This window comes from Fringilla coelebs (assembly GCF_963513975.1).
Source record: "Fringilla coelebs genome assembly, chromosome: 12".
NCBI lineage: Eukaryota > Metazoa > Chordata > Aves > Passeriformes > Fringillidae > Fringilla > Fringilla coelebs.
In genome coordinates, this window is record NC_140038.1 from 12,703,428 (window position 1) to 12,722,272 (window position 18,845).

An 18,845-nucleotide genomic window follows, 5' to 3' on the forward strand; every position below is an offset into this window, starting at 1 on the left:
CCGGCTTGGCGCCCCGTGCTCGCCTGGGAGCTGCATGATAAGCCTGGCAGTCAGTCCCTGCTGCTGCGGGCCTCCATCGATCTGGGCAGCCTCGCCAGACTCACGCGAGCAAGGGTGACCAAGTCACTGATACCAGCTTGCTCCTGCTGTTGTCCAATGTCCAGATTTGTGTTTACACAAACACTTCTTATTGTCTGAAAGCAGCAAAGTCACTTTCCGAAGTACTAAGTGTCATCGGTCTTGAAAGTGCACCTTTATTAAGTGGGGAATAAGCCACGTCCCAGTCACTGTAAGACATTGGGGCTCTTACTTAAGCTGCAGGCACTCCTACAAAAACACATTGCTGAAAACATCCAGCAGTGTTGGGCAATGGGTGGAACAGTAACCGAAGAGGAGAATAGAATCATGTGCTAATTTTCTAACCTCCCTGAGAAGGTCTCAGACTACATGTTTGCAGTAATGCTTGTAACTGGAGGATTCACAGTCTTTTTTTAAGACCAAACTTAGTCCTGGTCCTATACAAATAAGTGGTTTGTATTCAAAGAAATTGTGTGTGGGTTTTTTGTTGTTTTTATAAGTGTCAAATTCTGCCCTACTAATCGAATGATGATGTTAGTACTTTCTTCCTTTGGTGCCTTAGGTTTCTTCTTGCTATAGGTGTGTTCCTGGATCTTTTCCCCTTCTTGTAAGCAGGAATTCAAAGGGTAGTGTGTAGTAACAGAGTTGCAGTTAGGACATCGGAATGTTGACAAGTTACAGATACTTCAGGCTCACCAGTGTGGTGCTGCTGTTTCTTGCAGTACTTGTTTACAGTCTTACGTTCTGGCAATGAAAGTGATCTTTATGAAAGTGATCATGCTTTCATGGAGGAAAGTTATGACAGTTGACTTCAGCCTTCTCTTTCCTATTGCAGTATTTAATAGATGAAACAACACTACTTTTTCAGAAAGACACTGTTTTTAAAAACACAGCTTTAGTTTACATGAACACGTACCTTGTTGTAAACAAAAGTCAGTGTCTGTCACTGACTAACGGTTCACAGCCCAGTTAGAAATACATTCCAGCCACCACGTTCCTTTGGAAGCAGCACAAGCCTGTTCAGCTCTGTGCTGAGCAGCCTGTTCAGCTCTGTGGCAGTTTGGGGCTTGGTGGTGAGGTACAGCTTGGAGCCTCTGTGATTTCCAGCCATGTTTTAGACATGGCTAAACATGCTGCAGAGTGGTATTGTACTTTCAGGCCTAACAGGGACATAAATTCCATATACTGTAGTCTAGACCAAGTTATGGAAGATTCAAGAAATAGACATTAAACCAGCCTGAAGTTCCAGAGCATCCTTTTTTGCTTTTTACATTAATGTCCTTCACTAATACTTCTCCTCTACTCACTCTAAGCATCCTCCAGGAGCAGCGTGACCCTCACTTCTTGCTTTTAGAGTAGGAATCAAAAAGTCAGCTCTTGCATTTGTATTTGCTTGCATAGTGGGGCAAAAGCAGACTGAAAATGCTGCAGGTGGGCCCTAGGACTGTGTCAGAACTGCCACAAGCTCCCGGGGAGGCCCAAGAGGCTGTCACACTTATGGGATTATCAGAAATGTTGCAGTTCACATTCTCTTGTTCCCCTGTCTTGCCTGTGCCAGGCCTGCAGACAGGGTGGGTGGGAAATGCCCTTGAGCTGACTTCCAGAGATTTTTCTCTGGGTAAGTTCCTCCATACATGGGAACTCTGCTGTCTTACCCAGACTCAGCTGGCAAGAACAAACATGATGGTTTAATTTCAGTGCTTTTCAGTTGCAACACAACCCAAGCTTATTTTTTTTAATGCTTTTTCTCACACACACCCCTCCCATCCCCTTCCCTCTTTATGGAGCTGCAGAGCACACACTGTCCTTCCAGGAAGGTCTGTTTCTCAGTGGAACTTAGCTGTGTTCTCTCAGCCAGCTCACTCTATCCTGGCATGTAGAGCATGCCATGGTCTCTGCCAGCTGGTGTCAAAGAAAAACCATTGAAGCTGTGATTGGTACCAGTAAACAAATGCAATTGAGGGGAAATCCCCAACTTTTTATTTTGTCATGGAAGGAAATAAATAGGGCCTACTGTATCGAAAGGCAGTAATTCCATGGAAGAATTGTGACTTACAAAGTGTAATACCACTAGAACTGAGGTTAGAATTAGCTATTATAAATTATACAATTGGTAAAGGAATTTAACTGCAGGGTGCATCAGAGGTAAATGCCAATCTGTTTTTTTTTTCTGTGCCCAAAGTCAGAAATTTTGGATCCAAAAACTCATTAGCAGGCATTTAGTAATTGTGGAAGCAATGCAACAGCCAGTTTAAGAATACCTTCCAGTACAGACTTCTCAAGATTCCCATTTATGTTTATAAAAAGCAGCAACCAAGTCATCTGCTCACAGTTATTAGAATGTTTCTGGTAGACGCCCTAAGCAGGATGCTCCTTGCAGGCTCCTGATGGAATGTGCAGCAATTAGTGCCTCTAACAGTGTGGAGTTGGAGGTATTTTCACCTGGGGTGGCTGCAGAATGCCTGGCACAGGCCTCCTGTGCAGTGGGAAGTCTTGGCTGTGGAAGGACAGGTCCTTCCCACCGCAGCCTGGCAGCATCCAGCACACACGAATGCAAAGCAGCCGTGTCTGATTTACCTTTTATCCCACTAGGTTCTGCAGCAGCATAAAAGTGCTGACACAATGGTGGCTTTGATGAAGGTTTATGAAGAAGAAGATGAAGCTTATCAGGATTTGGTCACCATGGCAACACAATTCTACCAGTATTTGCTGCAGCCCTTCAGAGATATGCGAGAGCTGGCGACGCTGTACAAACTGGAAATCCTGGTAAGTCTGCCTTTACAAAGTGAAAGGCCAAGCTGCATAGTGGGGCATCAGCTGCTCGTGGAGCAGTTCAGGCTCAAGTCATGTAACATTCCCTACTTCTGGCTGTACCTGCTTTTTTTCCCCTCTGCCAGACCATCAAACATGACTGACAAATTCAGAGTTAGGGCAGAGCCACTCTCAGAGGATCTGAGTCCATGATAATGGCTTCACTAGAGCTGCAGCTGGCTTCCCGCTTAAAAGGAGACTATCCCCAGGCTCCACCTCCCTGGGGTTTACTCTCTGGGAGGCTGAATTTGCTGAGATATAAGTAGCCTTTCTTGTGCCACCTTCCCATGGGATTCGTTTTTTACATTCAGAGTGTCATCCCCAGGAATGCTGATGCACCAGATTAACTCAGTTGTGGAGGAGACCTTCTCACTCAAAGGAGTTTTCTATTACTGCTACAACCTGCTAGAACTGCAGATGAAAACATATCATTTGTCCTTGCACTCACTTTGTTTTATGTGCATCTTAAACTGGAAGCACATTCTGAAAGTTATGATGCCCCTGGAAACAACAGCCATTTACTATGTTGATTTTCCCTAAATAGTGTGTTAAAATTAAAGTGAGCTGTTAATATTCTCAAAGAGAGCAGATTTAAGTTTAGATTAAGGTGCTTGTATACTGAAGGTCTAAACCTGTGACAATAAAATGTACTGTTCTGAAAATTAAAGTGGAAATTGGAAAGAATGAAATAAAGACTGTATTAAAAAAACCCTCTAAGGGATATTTAGGCTCATTTAAAATATAATTCTTCTAAAAATATATTTGTATAGTAGGCTTGTACCCACGTCTCCTTTGTGGACTTGAAAACATTCTCTTCTGTTTCTTTCTTGTATCCCTATTCCTGTGTGAAAGAGCTGCCAAACTGGAGAACCTGCTGGTGCAATGTGCTGTCAACACGTGGGGAAAAATAGAAGAGAACATTGCACATAGAAGAGTTACTTTTAGTAACAATAAAAAACGCTTGTATTGGATGTAATTTTAAATATGATAGTTCAAAAAATATTTTAAGAAGTAAATTAATCCAAATGTGAGGTCAGGATTGGGGAGCAAAGGTTCTGAATTAGCCTAGAGAAGGAGAAATAGGAATGAGCAGTGATTCACTTTGTGACAGGTGAGGGGAAGGTCATGTTCGCCACCATTCTTGAAATGTCTCCAAGTGTAGCATAGTGTGGCTGCACCTCTGTGGAAACCAGGTGGTAACTGAGAATTTTGTGTCCTTGCAGAAATCTTTGCAGTATGATAATTTGGGGCCTAGAAGAGTAGCAGCTTTGCAGAAGGATGCTGATGAATGGACTAAGCGAGCTGAGAGTGCTGTGTGCTCCATTCAGGATATCACAGTGAACTACTTCAAGGAAACTGTAAAGGCTCTGGCAGGTAATCAGAATGACTTACACAAAAGGTTGTGTAAATACCTAACTTAGGTGACTGAGAACTCTTCTTATCTCTGTGCAGAACCTGAGGTTCAGGTGAGTGTCCAACTTAAGAAAGAAATACTTTATTCACTTAAGATTTACATCTTTTAGCCAATTTGGTTTACAGTTGGATTTAACTTGCCTGAGACTTACAGCTGCAAACCTCTGCACAAAAACCATGAGTGCTTTTAATGCTTGATGTGCAAGCCTCAAGGATTTCAGCATGTGAATAGAATGTGTTGCTGTGCAACTGTTGGGGTGTATTTCCATATGCATGTATAAGGTCACAAATTCAACCTTGTAATCTTGTAATTTCTAAAGCTTCATAAGCTTTAGAAAGTTTAATAAGATTAGCATTTTTAATACTTCAGAAACACACAAGGGCTGTTAGTACGCTACATTTCTCATGCTTTACTGCCTTGTTTTAATCTACAGCAATGCACAAACAGATGGAGCAAGATGAGGAGAGATTTGGTAAAACCACCTGGGCGTCAGCTTTGCCACGACTAGAAAACCTGAAATATATGTTAGCAAAAGAAACCCTTCAGCATCTGAGGGCGAGAGAGTTGTGCCTGAAACAGAAGAGAGCTGGCATTCAGAAACTCGTAAGACCTTACAAAGCCTTCTTTTCTGTCACTGTTCTTTGAAGGACTGATCAAAACCTACCAAAATGGTCATGAGAGTAGGCTTTTCAAGTCTTTGTCTGTGCAAGCATTTAGGTTTTCAACACAGTTTTACGTTGTGGAAAATGCGTATCTGCAGTTTTTTAATTGCTCCTGCATGTTTGAGGACACTCAGCAAAGCTTAACATACATGCTTTTACAGTTCAAGTATCATTTGAGCATTTGTGATAATAATCTTTGAAATAGTTTTCTTTATGGAGATAAAGACTAGATATTATTTTCAGAGGACACTGAAAATTTAAGATACTTATTTAATACTAATCTTTGATGCCATCTAACTGCTGCTAGGAGTATCTGATATTTATTTTCCAAAAGTAGTGTACTGTACCATGTATAATTGTTTTCAGGAGCAGTGTCATTTGTACAGATTATAATGAAGTCTTTCCTGGTAAACTTAAGGTAAATTTATACTTTAGGTTAATAAGGCTCTCTGGTCCTCTGAGTTTCTGCTCCAAGCCATTTCTAATGCTTTGTTGTTTTCCATACCAAAGCAGCTGCCGGTTAGACCAGGCTCCTTACAGGCATTTGTGCATCCAGACATGTTTCATGTGTGTGTATTTTGTTACTAATGCTTTTTATTTTCTGTTACAGATGGAGAATCTTGGTGAACAAGAAGAGAATTTAAGTATAGTGGAGGAGCTGGAAATACAGTATTATGAAACACAGCTGGAATTATATAATGTACAGCTTGAAGTATTGAAACATGAAGAGATGCTGCTTATTGTACAGCTGGACACTATAAAGAGACAGATTAAAGGTGAGAATAAAATATTTAAGCACATATTCAGAGCACATAAGTGACATAAGTCTACTCTGTTTTCAATTTAAAAAAAGGATATCATTGCTTGGGTCTTGCTAGTAGAAAGCATTGCTGGAAAACATTAATGCTGTGGTACCATCTGATATTTTGTCTTTAATTAGACACTTTAATTAATTAGGCACTAATTCGATAACACAAGTGTAAAAAAAAAAGCCACAGCGGTTGCTCATCTTGCTAGCAGCTGTGATATGTGCATGCCTTGGTTTAGCATGGAGTAATTTATATTGACAGTGCTTAACTGCTCTAATAGCTGCAAGATCTATGGACAGAAACTGGGATCACCTGCTGAAATAGGTCCTGTAATTCATCATCATCTATTCTAATCTAGCATGTAGAAATTACAAAATGCATCCTATAGTGACAAAAAGAGGTGGTTATAGCTAGAATGGTACCTGAATACTACTGTCTTCCAGGCTGTCTCTTGTGACACAGTTATACCAAGTTAGGCACCAGTTGTGTTCTTATTTATGCTTATGAATTCTCTGTTACCACATACACTGTGAGGTAAACATTGCTGCCGCTTGTTACATAGCTGAAGTGTGGTAGATAGTAAAATAAGACACCCAGTGTTGATAAGAAGAGTCTTCAGTTTTCCAGGAAAACTCCAGTTGGTGAAGGTAGGAATTGAAACACAGGAAGACATTTGAAAGAGGAAGCTAAATAACAAATGCTAACAGCATAAATTTGATCCTGCAAAGCAGCCCTGTGAGTAACGTGACATGTTTGCATATGACTGTGAAGGACCAAGCTCGGCTCTGGAGCTTTACACTTACTCATAACTAACTCACTGCCTTCAGTGGCTTTTAAAATGTCATTAGCTCTTTAAATGTTTAAATAACTGTGGCAATTTTTGGTTTCTTAAAAAATGCCAAATGCCTTTTTAGAGAAACAGGATGAAGTTGTTTACTATGATACATGTGAAAATCCTGAGGAGCTCAAGGTCATTGAACAGAGCATGGGACAACATTACGCTAACTTGTCAGCAATGACGGTGCTGAGGCAGAAGACTAAGCAGTTGGAGACAAAGCGTGGGACTGTCTGTGCGAGGAGAGCCTACCTGAGGAACAAAAAAGTAAATGCAGTCCTGGAGATGTGCATTCTCTTCAGCTGATGTCTTGACTTACGAGGGATGGACAGGAAACAATTAGGGAAGTTTGGGTGGAGCGTGCAAGATGATTCATGACTCAGTGCCAAGGCCTGCAAGCAGAAAGAGGGGCAATGTGATTTTAACAGCTTTACACTCCGTGGTGTGGTGCAAGTGTGTCTGGCTTGGAAAGAGAGCACAAACTTACCTAGGTGACCCAGGTGTTCTCCCATCAGCTAGACCTTACCAGAGCCCTGTGGGGCCAGCTGGAACTTTGCCCTAGCAGCCTTTTCCAAAGCAGCTGCAGTAGAGGAGGAAACTGACCTTCTGTGGAGGAAGCTGCAGTGATAGGACAACCTGCACACTGATACTTTACCTTTGAACAGGAGGAAGGGGAAACTTTAACAGCTACAGTTTTCTCTCCAGCTTCTCAGTTCTGTGCAAAGGGCAGTTTTTCCTTTGTTTCCCAATCAGAGCAGAACACTAGGAAGACAAAAGTTGACTCTCATGAACCTTCTCAGTAAGAGGAGTTTACCTTACACCTGCAGTTCTGCTGGGGCAGAGAGCAGAGTTTAGCTTCAAGTCTGTCTGACCTTTTATCTCTCAGTAGCTTGAACAAACTGGGAATTACATTGGAAATATTTTGTGAGCCATCATTGTCTCTTGCTTGCAACTGCTTCCTTGGCAGACACTTCTTTTGCTTCTGTTTTCATTTACTTAATTGCTGTCTATTGGTTGTGTAACGCTGAAGCCAAATGCCACATGGTTGGCAAATGCTTGTCCAGCCATGTGGATAATCCCCCGCTGTACAGAGAAAAAAGCAACTCCCAGAGAAAATACTGAACCTGCAGCTTCTCTGTGGCACTTGTTACTAACAGAAAGTACCCTTGCTAGGCATTCCTTGTGCTTCCCATACCTTTGCTTCCCTGCCTTTCGTACTTGGGAGCTATGGCAAATGAGGGAGAGGGGGGGAAAAGTAACTTTGTCTTTTTGTACTGCTTTGCTAGCTTCCTTCTTGCCTTCTTCCTCATGTCTTTGCATGAGCTCGTTTCTTCTTTTCGTCTGCCTTCTCTTTTTTTTCTTTCTTTTTTTTAAATTAAACTGTAAGACAGAGGGGTTGGGTCACATCTGGATACATTATTGCTGCAGCATGAATAAAAATATGGCTGATTAGGAGAACATTTGCTTTAGCCATGAAGGAGTCCCACAGACTTCACCATCGGGGTCTCACATCTGACGCTAGTTGAGCTTAGCCATCTTTCTTGGCACTGCCAAGTACCCAGCCGTGGTTGCTCTTTAGTGGCTGGTGCACAGGAGTTACTGGCAGAGCTGGTGCAGAGGAAGTGTGAACTGACTGAGAGTTGCATGAATTCTGCTCTTCCCCCAGGATCAGTGTGAGGCGAGCCACCGGCAGAGACTGCAACAGGCAGAAGAGAGCAGAAAGCGCTTCCAGCAGCATCACAGCATTCAGATAGTGAGTACCAAACAGCAGCCCTGGGGAGTCTGGCAGCTGCTGGTTTTCACACACTGAGGCTCACTTACTTGTGTTTTAATGCAGAAGAGAGACAAACAAAAAGAAGAGGAGAAAAAGAAAAAAGCTTGGATAAGCCAGGAACGTCAGAAAACACTGGAGAGGCTGAAAGTATTCAGGGAGGCAAGTACTGTGAACTGCAGTAGTCCTAAGTGGTGTCAGAACATGTCAGGAAGTAGCCATAGCTCACATGTGAGTGTGGCTCCAATCAGAGACAGCTGTTGGGATAGCCTAAAATAGGATTATATATAACGAGTACTGGGGATTAAATCTCCTAAAGATACAGTTTCCAGGTGTGGACTCTGTTGCAAAGAATACAGGTGAGGAGATGGCTTTGAAACAAATGCTTTATTATTAATTAAAATTTCTTCAGGGTTGAATTTTCTGCTTGAATGGGTGAGTGGGACAGTTCTGTTCTCTGTGGCTTTTCATCTCATTGGGGTTGATGTTTTGATGAGTCCAATGGAGACCAGTCCAGTGACCTCCTGCCTTATGATTTCTTTTTCAGAAGTGTCCAGCTCATGTTGTTCTGAAAACATCTCGTCCCCAGCCTCGCAGTCCCAAGTTGCCACGAGGCATCCCTCAGCAGGCTGTGGTGCTGTCCCCTCCACCTGCCTCGAGCACAGGGGCAGCCCCAGCAGTTCTGTCCCCTGCACCCTCACCAAGAGTAAGGGCAGCTCTCGAGCAGCCGCAGAGCATTCTGCTTGTAGAAGACAAGGAACCAAAAGCTTCATGTCAGAATACTCCAGCAGACATCCCTGTCCAGATTTTTGTTACTGATGGTGACACAGAGGAACAAAAGCACAGCGAGGAATTGATGGTCTCTCCATGCTCTCCACCCCCTCCTCCACCCCCTCCTCCACCACCTCCTCCCGTGCCCCCTCCACCCCCACCTCCTCCCCTACCTCTCCAGTTAAAAGCACCATCAGCAACAGAGGATAAACCACTTCCCCTCAGCCCTGATAGCCCCTCAGAAAGCCCTGCACTGCACAATCAGGATGACTCATCCAGGAGGTCCATAAATAATTGCATAGGTAAGTAGGCTCACATCAACCGGTGCTTTTTAATGCATTTCCTGTATTTTTGTGGTCTCCCTCCCTCCTCTGCTTCTGGACAGGAGTAGTGTGTAGTTTTGATCAGGAGAATGAGGCTCCTGAAAAGCTTAGTCTAAAAAACTACATCAAATAACACTGACCATAGCTCAGGATGTTAAATGAGTAGCAATGATTTGTGTGTCCTGTTTGAGATACTTCACAGAGTCCTGATGGTCCAGTCAGAAGAGCAATGTGGGTAAACTTGTCACTGTACTAAGGCTACATTTTAGTGTTTATGCTGTATGCACTACAGAGCTGTAATTGGGCTGCTTATGTTTCTAAGGTGTGCACAGCTTTGTCCACTTACAGTTTGCTTGGTTTCTAAATAAAGGTTTCCTAAGGGAGGGAATTCATGCAGAATTCAACCAGGATTTGAAAAGCGAGTGAATAGCTTTGGCATACGTTCCTAGGGAAGAAATTCTGCTCTGTTACACCTTTGCTTTGTTAGCAAGATCATGCAGGTGTAATTGAAGGCTGAACTTGGCAATTGAAGGAGTAGTTTGAATGAGAATAGAGCTCAGCAGCCTCCCAGGGCTGCACTGGTTGCATCCTGCTAACAGGTTTATTTTTGTCTCTGAGGCAAGCGGATATTTTGACTATGTCAGAGAGATTGATCTAAGCTGGAAGGCAGCAATTTTTTTGTTGTTTTTCACAGTGGAGCTTATGCTAGAATGAAGAATGTCTTTAAACGTGGTACATTCCTTTTCCTTTTCAACTTTTCACAATACATCCAAGCAGCCTTTGTATCCTATCAGTTCAGAGGCAAACCACAGGCAGAAATACCGGGGGAAGTTCAGCGTTTTCAGTTCTTCCAAGCTGTGGGGAAGTACAAGCAGCTGAAGGGCTGAGACACAGTTGAGTTACCATGGCAAAGTACTGTGCATCCAATGCAGACCTCAGTATGGGATATCCGTGAGATAACTCTACCACAGAGACTCTTAAGAAGCCTTGATTAGCAACAGAAGTTGTACACCAGAGTAGTCTGATTACTGTTGGAGCAGCCTTTCTGGTAGCTAGTATTTACTGCCATTCACAACCTAACATTGATGTCTTTTCATGATTTTTGGATAAGAAAAGGTATTTTTTTGTTTATTGAAGAGATCTGATTAGCTGTTTACACCTATTTCTTGAAGAAAGCCACCATGTCAGTAGCTGTAACAGTAATTGCTAAATTACCACAGGAACTTACTGAAATAGCTTCATAAACATGTTCTGGTTATGGGCTACTCATGTCTTTGTGTGTTAAAAGCCAGGAGAGGCTTCTATTATAATTTGTTTGACTAATCTTTTACCAGGCAGCCCATTTAGGTAGCAGACTTAAGACACTCTCTTACCTGTAGGCTTTGTAAGGCAACCTGGTGGATCTTTGTTTGATCCTTTTCAGTCTGTGAAGGTACCACAGGATTTAGCAGACTGTTGCATTTCAAGTGGTTGATGTTAATCACATAACCTTGTGTGCACTGCGCATGGCAAAAATATTTCTAGCTGTGAGGCACAGATGGTCTGGACCTATTGCTGTCCAGGGAAACAGCCTCCCTGTCTGACAGTCTGGAGCAAGCAGCAGAGAGTCCAGCAGGAGTAAAACACAAATTAGTGTGTATCAGGAGGTCTAGTGGAAACTCTCAGTATGGTTTCCTTCATGGTCTGCAGTTCAGAAGCATACACCTGAGATCTAAATCATGTTATAAAATAGGAATTGTTTTCTAAGTCCATGCAGAAAAGAGCTGCCTGCATAGGGCCTGATCTGGCTTCCAGTGACTTCAGTGGTGCACTTTAAAGCCCTTCTACTCAAATCCTTTCATTTTTCTCTTGGCTGAGCAAAAATGCAATTGGCGGTCTCAGCAGGCTTCTGGGCAAGCTAGGAGGGATGGTGGATTGTTTATAACACAGAATGCAAGAGATTTTTTTGGTTCAGTGAAATTTTTTCGAAAGCCCATAAAGTTGTAATGAAAAAGAGCATTGTCCTTTGTGTATAATTTCTTCCTTAGAGCACAGCCTTATATAATGATGAAGAGGCATTGGATTCTCAATTCAAGATATAAAAGCTGTAACTGCTTTTTAAAAGCAGTTCCAGATCCTGCTGTTGCAGAGCTTGAAAGAGTCTGTGCCAGCACAGACCATCCTAGCACTAGCACAGATTAAAGGAAGAGCCCTGAGCCCTTGGGTAGGACTTCATACCTCTTAAGCGTGGTTGTCTCATTTTTCTGGTAACAGTTGCAGGTTCCATGGATGAAGTTTTGGCTTCCCTGAAGCGCAGTGAAGTTCACCTTCGCAGAGTGGAGCAGCCCAACCCGTACGCCTCTGTGAAGGACAACATCCTCTCTGCCATAAGGCAGGGGGTTAAACTAAGGAAAGTGAATCGAGATACTGACAGAGATGGCAGCAGAGGATCCCCTAGTGAGCTGGAGAGAAGCATTAAGGCAGCCATGCAGAGAATTAAGAAAGTGTCTGCTGATTCTGAAGAAGAGGAGGACAACGATCAGAATAATGGAGAATGGGACAGCTAACCAGCCTAACAGACCTACTGACTGCCACAGAGTGTGGGCCTCATTTTGCACATTGTAGAGGACTGTCCCTGTCAAAATGAAGGAACTGTGTGATTGTGTGTGGTGTTCTCGTAGTCCAAAATGTCTTGTAAAGTAAAAGAACCCTGCTGATTTTCTGTAGGAGCTACAGATTCATATTTTTGCATGATAAATCATACTCCAAATGATGCTTGCACTAATTGCTGTTCCTGGCTCAACCATGTAGTGTTTTCACCACATCTGAATGCAGCTAAAATGCTGGATTTAAACATATATTATTTAGATTGTTACTGCACAGTGGGTAATGCTAGTACAACAAAGTTTGAGGAGTGAAAATATAACTGAAAATGTCTTTTGTCAGATAAAAGTAGAAGCAAATCTGTGGTGACAGAGGCAGACCAGAACATTTAGCATAATCTGGAATCTTTCACTCCATTGTCCAGAAAATTCTTAAACATTTTGCTTGTCTAATGCAGCTCACTCTTAAATAACTGTGTGGGTACTCCATTTATCATCATGTTAGAAAGTGTGCACGTATGGGTGGCTTGATAATGCTGATTGGGAAAATCAGTTTCAAGTTTGAAATAAACACTACTGCAGTAATTACTGAAAAGTGCTTTTTTAGCTGAAAGATTAAGTATAGAGAACTTTTGGATGTTAAATGTTTTTCATACGTCTACATTTACAACGACCTGTTGACATGAAAGAAAAAGCCAAAATATTGTATACAATATTTTTCAGGATTTAGTCCTGCATGGGCTGCATTTCTCCACTGAGAACTTCAATACATGTTTATAGCTACTCTCATGAATTTAAATTACCTGATGGCCTTACAAATGGCAGGTATTTACATTGTGTCTGGAAGCTGACTATTTCAAAATTCAGCTGCATTCAATTTAGAGACTCTTGCTGTTTTGGGTAGATAGTGGCACAAATGATTAAAGTTTATTTTTTTTGAAGTTTATACTGACCCTTAATAAAAATATATCTTGACAAAAGAAGTGGATCCAGCGTGCTGTCATTTTAGGATGCTGCTGTGAACTGAGGATTATTTATACCCTGGGTTTTGATAGCAAGTGGCAGCCATACAGCAACTGCACTCTCACTAATGGTATATGTAAATGCCCTTATTTTCCCAAATATTTATGAATTGTAATTTGGTAACAAAATTGAAAATACAGTGCTTTAATTCCCTCTTCCACTGTAGAGCAGCAGATCTGTTTAATCAGCACAGTAAATATGTATGCAGCAGTTTTCATGCAAGAAGCAGAAGCAGCAGCTGGGGGTTCATTTTTTACTGTTTAGGCACCTACTGCTGTTTGGATTTGAGGAAAAAACCCTGGTTTTGGTCCACTGCTATGAAACCAGAGACAAAACACCTGACAAACAGGTCAGGTGTTACTCACTTGTCCCGAGGAGATGCCCTGGAGGGGAGCTGGGCACACCCTGCTGCCCCCTGGGCTGGGCTGGGCTGGGGGCAGCAGGGCAGAATCCACCCCAATACTGAGCACTTCCCATAGACAAAATCATCCTGTGAAAGCAAAGATTTCTTCCCCAAGGGTCCCTGGGCAGAAGGGGTGCTCAGCCCAGGGGGTGGTGCTGGGGCTGAGAACTGAGAGCTCTCCCAGCCGTGCCCTTTAGCGGTGCGGTTATTTACAGCTGCATGGAGGGTGCAGAGGCTCGGCTGCCTCCCCCTGGCTGGAGCCTCCTGCCAAATGGCAGCACAGAGCCCTTCACTGATTCACTGCTGTTGCATTCCTGGGAGGCTGCACACAGCATAATGTTGAGAATTAAGTGACTTGCAATTTCTCCAGCAAATCTTACAGCTTTTGTGTGTTTAACAGCAGCGCTTTCACTCAGGAGAGGCCATCTGGGGATCAGCACCACTGGACAGTGATTTCTCCTGCTTGAGAGTTTCTTTTGTAACCACGTCTGAAGCTCATCTGGGTCTGATGTCTTGTGTCCAACAGAGCTCTACGTCCCTGACTGAAAAATATCCTTGAAAATCCACTCAGAAAGTGCTGTACCCACATGTTTTCTGAAGCCTGTTTTATTTGCTGGACAGCCAGCAGGACTGCTCTAGAAAATGGGCTGCTGCTGCAATTTTCTGGTCGGTGTAGAAGATTTCACCTCTATCAAGTAATCCTCACTGCCTGGTTCTCTACCAAGATTTAATGGATCCTACTCAGCAGAGTAGCTGCTGCATCACCAAATCTCCTGGATGTCAGAAGCACGGCCAAGGTAAACACCAGGAGCACTGCCATTAGCCTAAAGAGAAGAAGGTGAGAGAGCAGTTTTCAAATACATAAGAAGCAGCTGCAAAGAGGAGGGAAGTAATTTGTTCTGCGTGTTCACAGAGAGATAAGGGGCTTAAATTACAGCTGAAATGATTCAGGGTAATGGTAGGAAAACCTTTCTAACAAACAATGAGAGCAGAGAGGTGCAGGGACAGGTTGCCTGGAAAGGTGGTTTCTGTCACTGGAAGTCTTTCTAAGCAGGTCAGATAAACACTCCAGGGTGCTGCTGGTGTTGCTGACTGCTGTGGCAGGGAGAGGTTTGCAGCCCGTGCCCAGCTGAGCCAGGTGAGCTCAGTGTCCTGCTGCCTTGAGGCTCAGTTTGTTCTGCAGGGGAAGCCACAGCCTGTTTACTGAGAAATGCCCAAATGTAAGGACACTCAAAAAACCTTTCTAAGCTGCCCTCAGATTTTTCCTCTGTGTCTCTGTGACCATGACCACAGTGGGCTGTGAACGGGAGGGTGGGTAAGAAATAGTCCCAGTGTCCAGTGGGCACTCAAGAAAACCATCTGGAAGTGCCAAAAGGAGAGAGGATAAATTAATTAATCTGGATTTGAACTCAGGCTTCAGCAGATCTCTTCTCACCTCTATGGCTGGTGCAGCTACTGGTGCCATAGACTGTCAGCAAAGTGCAAGGGCTGATGGACAGAAGAGCAGAAACTGGACTGATGGGTTGGATCTGTGATAACCAGATCTACCAGACCAGTTCAATATTAACCTGGAAAAATGCCGGGACATCTTTTTGACATTAAATATCTTTCTCAAACTACCTCACTCTGGGCTAGTAAGTTAATCCCTTGGGGGGAACAGTCTGCCCTAATTGTCCATCTGCAGATATTGATTTTTTTTTAACTGAAAAATACAGTTGTCTGGCTTTAAAGAATTAATGATGCACAAATTTGCTGGAAATTCCAGTCAGGAGGTAAAGAGATCAGTTTCTATAAATCAGTATCACTGTGGCTTGTGATCTTTCTCACTATGATGAGAGCAGTCCAGACAGCAGCTGCCAGTATTTTTACAGAGGTTTTAAGCTAATGTATTCAAAAAAGCTATTTAGTCTGACTAAGAGCAGACTTCTCTTTGATCACAGCAAGAGAAGTGTTGTGGCAGCAGTGCTGGGCACTGTGGCCATAGCAGGTGGTGTTGGTGCAGCCTTGAGTTTGTCACCATTTCTGTCCACATGCTGCTTTTTGGGCTTTATGAAGCTTCTCCAAAACAAAACCTCCAGCTCAGTGCACGGGGCTGGCCCATAAGCTGAATATTGACCTTTTGTTTTCTTCAAAATGGTACTGAATCAAGCAAATAAAATCTGAGTGTGAACACTTTGAAGTGACCCAGACTTATAGGGCTGAGCAAGTGTGTCACATCATGGACCTGTGGGACTGTGGGGACTATGGAACAGCTCTGAATAGAAGGGCTTGAAGTGGTGAAGGTTTTCAGGGCAGCACCCATGATCCATCCTTCAATCACTTCCTTCTCTTATCCCTTAAAATATAAAGATGCACGTGTAGACCAGGAGAAAGAAGGACAAAGAGGATGAGTAGGAAGACATGGATTAGAACTAACAAAAAGCTGGGAAATGCTTCTCTTTTCAGTCTTCCTCTGCAATATGGTTGGAAGGTAAGTGTGTGCACCCTTTGGAGAAAACGGGATTTAAGGCTATGCATGCCCTCACTCAAAAAGCATGGATTTAATTCCAAAAGTTGCATATGCATCCAAGAGCACATCGGTGCACTACGCACAGTAATAACGTGGTGTTGGAGAGAGGGACACATCATTTCAGCTAAACCCATGGTGGTGATAAAAGGTGAACGGTATTGAAAGCATTTTTTAATAAATGCCACAGCAAACCTTGGCAGCAAAAACTGCTCAGAACAATATGTGAATGTATCCCTGGAGGAAGCACTCAAAAGCTGCTCCAGAACACGGCATTTTTTTCCTGGCAAAAAGGTATGTGATTTTCATTCTCAGCGTGTCGCGCTAAGCTGAGAGCAAGAAGCAACACAATTAAATCTGCTCAGGTAACAGTGACATTAACAGCTCAGCTACTTGTGAAAATGCTTTGTAAAACAAGCCCTCTTTAGCAAGCCTTTGCTCTTGCACTAAGAGCGTGCCACAAACTGCTCATTGTGTCTGGGTGTGCGTGAGTGGGCAAGAGTGTGAGTGAGTGTGAGCAGTGTGCAAGTGTGTGAGTGGTGTGCAAGGGTGTGAGCGAGTGTGGGTGGTGTACAAGAGTGTGAGCCAGTGTGCACGAGTGTGCATTAAAGTGCCAAGATGGGGGACAGCATCCTCCCAGGGCAGCTGCCTGCAGGTGATCCCGTTCAGCGGCTGTGGCTCGGGGCCAGCCCTGAGCAAGGCCCTTGTGGCACAAAGGAGCCACAGCAGCGCCCAGTGCTGCCCTGCCGAAGGGGGAGCAGTCTGGGGAAAGGCTGTGGGAGGCTGGGAGAGAACCCCCATGTCCTCCTGGAGACTGGGGTTCCCCCCATTTGAGCGTTGTGACGGTGACCACAAGGGTCTCAGGATGTTATTTTATGATATATATTATATTAAAACTATACTAAAAGAATAGAGGAAAGGATTTCATCAGAAGGCTGGCTAAGAATAGAAAAAGAATGAATAACAAAGGCTCGGACTGATGGAGACAGTCTGAGCCAGGTGGACTGGGATTGGCCATTAATTAGAAACAACCATATGAGACCAATCTCAGATCCACCTGTTGCATTCCACAGCAGCAGATAATCGTTGTTTACATTTGTTCCTCAGCTTCTCAGGAGGAAAAATCCTGTGGAAAGGATTTTTCATAAAACATGTCGGTGACATAGCATCAGTTAATCACTCTCAGTGTCACAAAGATGTTTGCAGCTCCCTTCTATCCCAAGGCAATAGTCTAAACATCATCCTACGGGTGACTTTGCAGTGCCTTGCAAGGGCGTTTCTCTGAGCCTCTGTCACCCCTGTTCCCATGCTCTTCTCACCCAGGAGTGGAAGGGCTGCCAGCTCCAGCTCCAGCTCCAGCAGGGCGGTTTCCGTGTGTCTGGGCTCCGTGGCAGTGGGCATGGCAGACACCGGGGGTGAGGAAATGAGTCTGTCCCACTCCTGGAGACATGCTAGAATCACTTATTCATCAGCAAGTGAGTCACTGCCCTTCCCACAGCCTCTTCCTGCAAGCAGAGGTGACAGTGAAATAGGATCCAGTGCCTACGCTTCCCGGCCTACGGGAGAGCTCTGTGCATTCCCCCCCTCCCTGTGCCATACCCCCAGTCCTGTGCCATCCCTCCCTGTGCCATACCCCCAGTTCTGTGCCATCCCTCCCTGTGCCATCCCTCCCTGTGCCATACCCCCCAGTCCTGTGCCATCCCTCCCTGTGCCATCCCTCCCTGTGCCATACCCCCAGTCCTGTGCCATCCCTCCCTGTGCCATCCCTTTCTCCAGAGCCCACTCAGCTGGAATGGAAGTCCTGAGAACTGTGCAGAGGTGTGCCCGGGTGTGCAGGAGTGTGCAGGGGGGTGCAAGGGGGTGCAGGGGTGTACCCGGGTGTGCCTGGGTGTGCAGGGGTGTACAGGGGTGTACAGGGGTGTGCAGGGGTGTGCCCAGGCGTGCCCGGGTGTGCCCAGGCGTGCCCAGGTGTGCCCAGGTGTGCCCAGGTGTGCAGGCACACAGGGTGAGGAGCCCACAGTGCATCCTGTCTGCTCTGCCCAAAGGAGCTCTTTGCCTGTGCTAGCAGGTATGTGCTGCAGAGAAAAGAGCTGCTCTTTCCCTTCTGGCTTTTAAACATCATTGCTCTGTCTCTGAGCCCTGTCCTAAAGCCTTCCCCACCCACTGAAATGACTGTGCTAGTGACCATGAGGCCTCCACAGCACTAGGAGTGATTAGTGAATCACTGCAATTTCTCAGGTTTCAGAGCCGGGGATTATCTTTATAAATGCACCCAACACTGCTATAGATGATCAGGATTGGAAAGGTCTCTGTTCTTCAGGGAGCTCCACATCCTGTTTTGCAGCATTCATCTTCAGGCTAATGAACAGTACAAACCTGCATGCAGAGAAAAATTAAAGCCACAGCTAATGGCAGCAATGAAATAAGTGGCAAAAGACAAAATGTAAAGAGCTTTGAAAGCTGATACGTTGCAGTGTGACATGATAATGCAAAAAGGTTGCCAGTGCTGCTATTGTTTATAGTTCCCCAAATGTCTGAATTCCCTCTAGCCAGCATACATTAAGCACAATCCAGGGCATATGCCACAAATCATATTCAATGATGAAAAGTCAGGGGAAAAGCAAGAGCTCAATCTCTCTTGATTACAGCAGCCAAAGATTTCTTTTTCATAGACTGCCAGTACTAATGAATGGAGAGGACACAAAAGGAAAACAAAAATACTCAATTCAACGTGCTTCATGTGCCAACAGATGTATCTGCTCATAAACTTGATTAATTAAATGCAAACCGTTCTCAAGAAACGCTGTTCAGGGGTTTTAAGCCCTCACTCTGACTGGCATCCAGCCACAGACATGGA

The 18,845-nt window shown here is 44.2% G+C and overlaps 1 protein-coding gene across 1 annotated transcript in view; it reads left to right on the forward strand.

The window, feature by feature from the left end:
• The window catches only part of WHAMM (WASP homolog associated with actin, golgi membranes and microtubules), a 13,800-nt gene extending 767 nt beyond the window's left edge, over window positions 1-13,033 (forward strand). Inside the window, exons 2-10 of the mRNA XM_084213483.1 lie at window positions 2,671-2,844; window positions 4,113-4,263; window positions 4,737-4,906; window positions 5,576-5,741; window positions 6,689-6,876; window positions 8,276-8,362; window positions 8,447-8,542; window positions 8,928-9,453; window positions 11,728-13,033. Coding sequence (XP_084069609.1) covers window positions 2,671-2,844; window positions 4,113-4,263; window positions 4,737-4,906; window positions 5,576-5,741; window positions 6,689-6,876; window positions 8,276-8,362; window positions 8,447-8,542; window positions 8,928-9,453; window positions 11,728-12,020 — 1,851 coding nt within the window. The 3' untranslated portion in view covers window positions 12,021-13,033. The remainder of the gene's footprint in view (window positions 1-2,670; window positions 2,845-4,112; window positions 4,264-4,736; window positions 4,907-5,575; window positions 5,742-6,688; window positions 6,877-8,275; window positions 8,363-8,446; window positions 8,543-8,927; window positions 9,454-11,727) is intronic.
• Window positions 13,034-18,845: the final 5,812 nt, after the last annotated feature.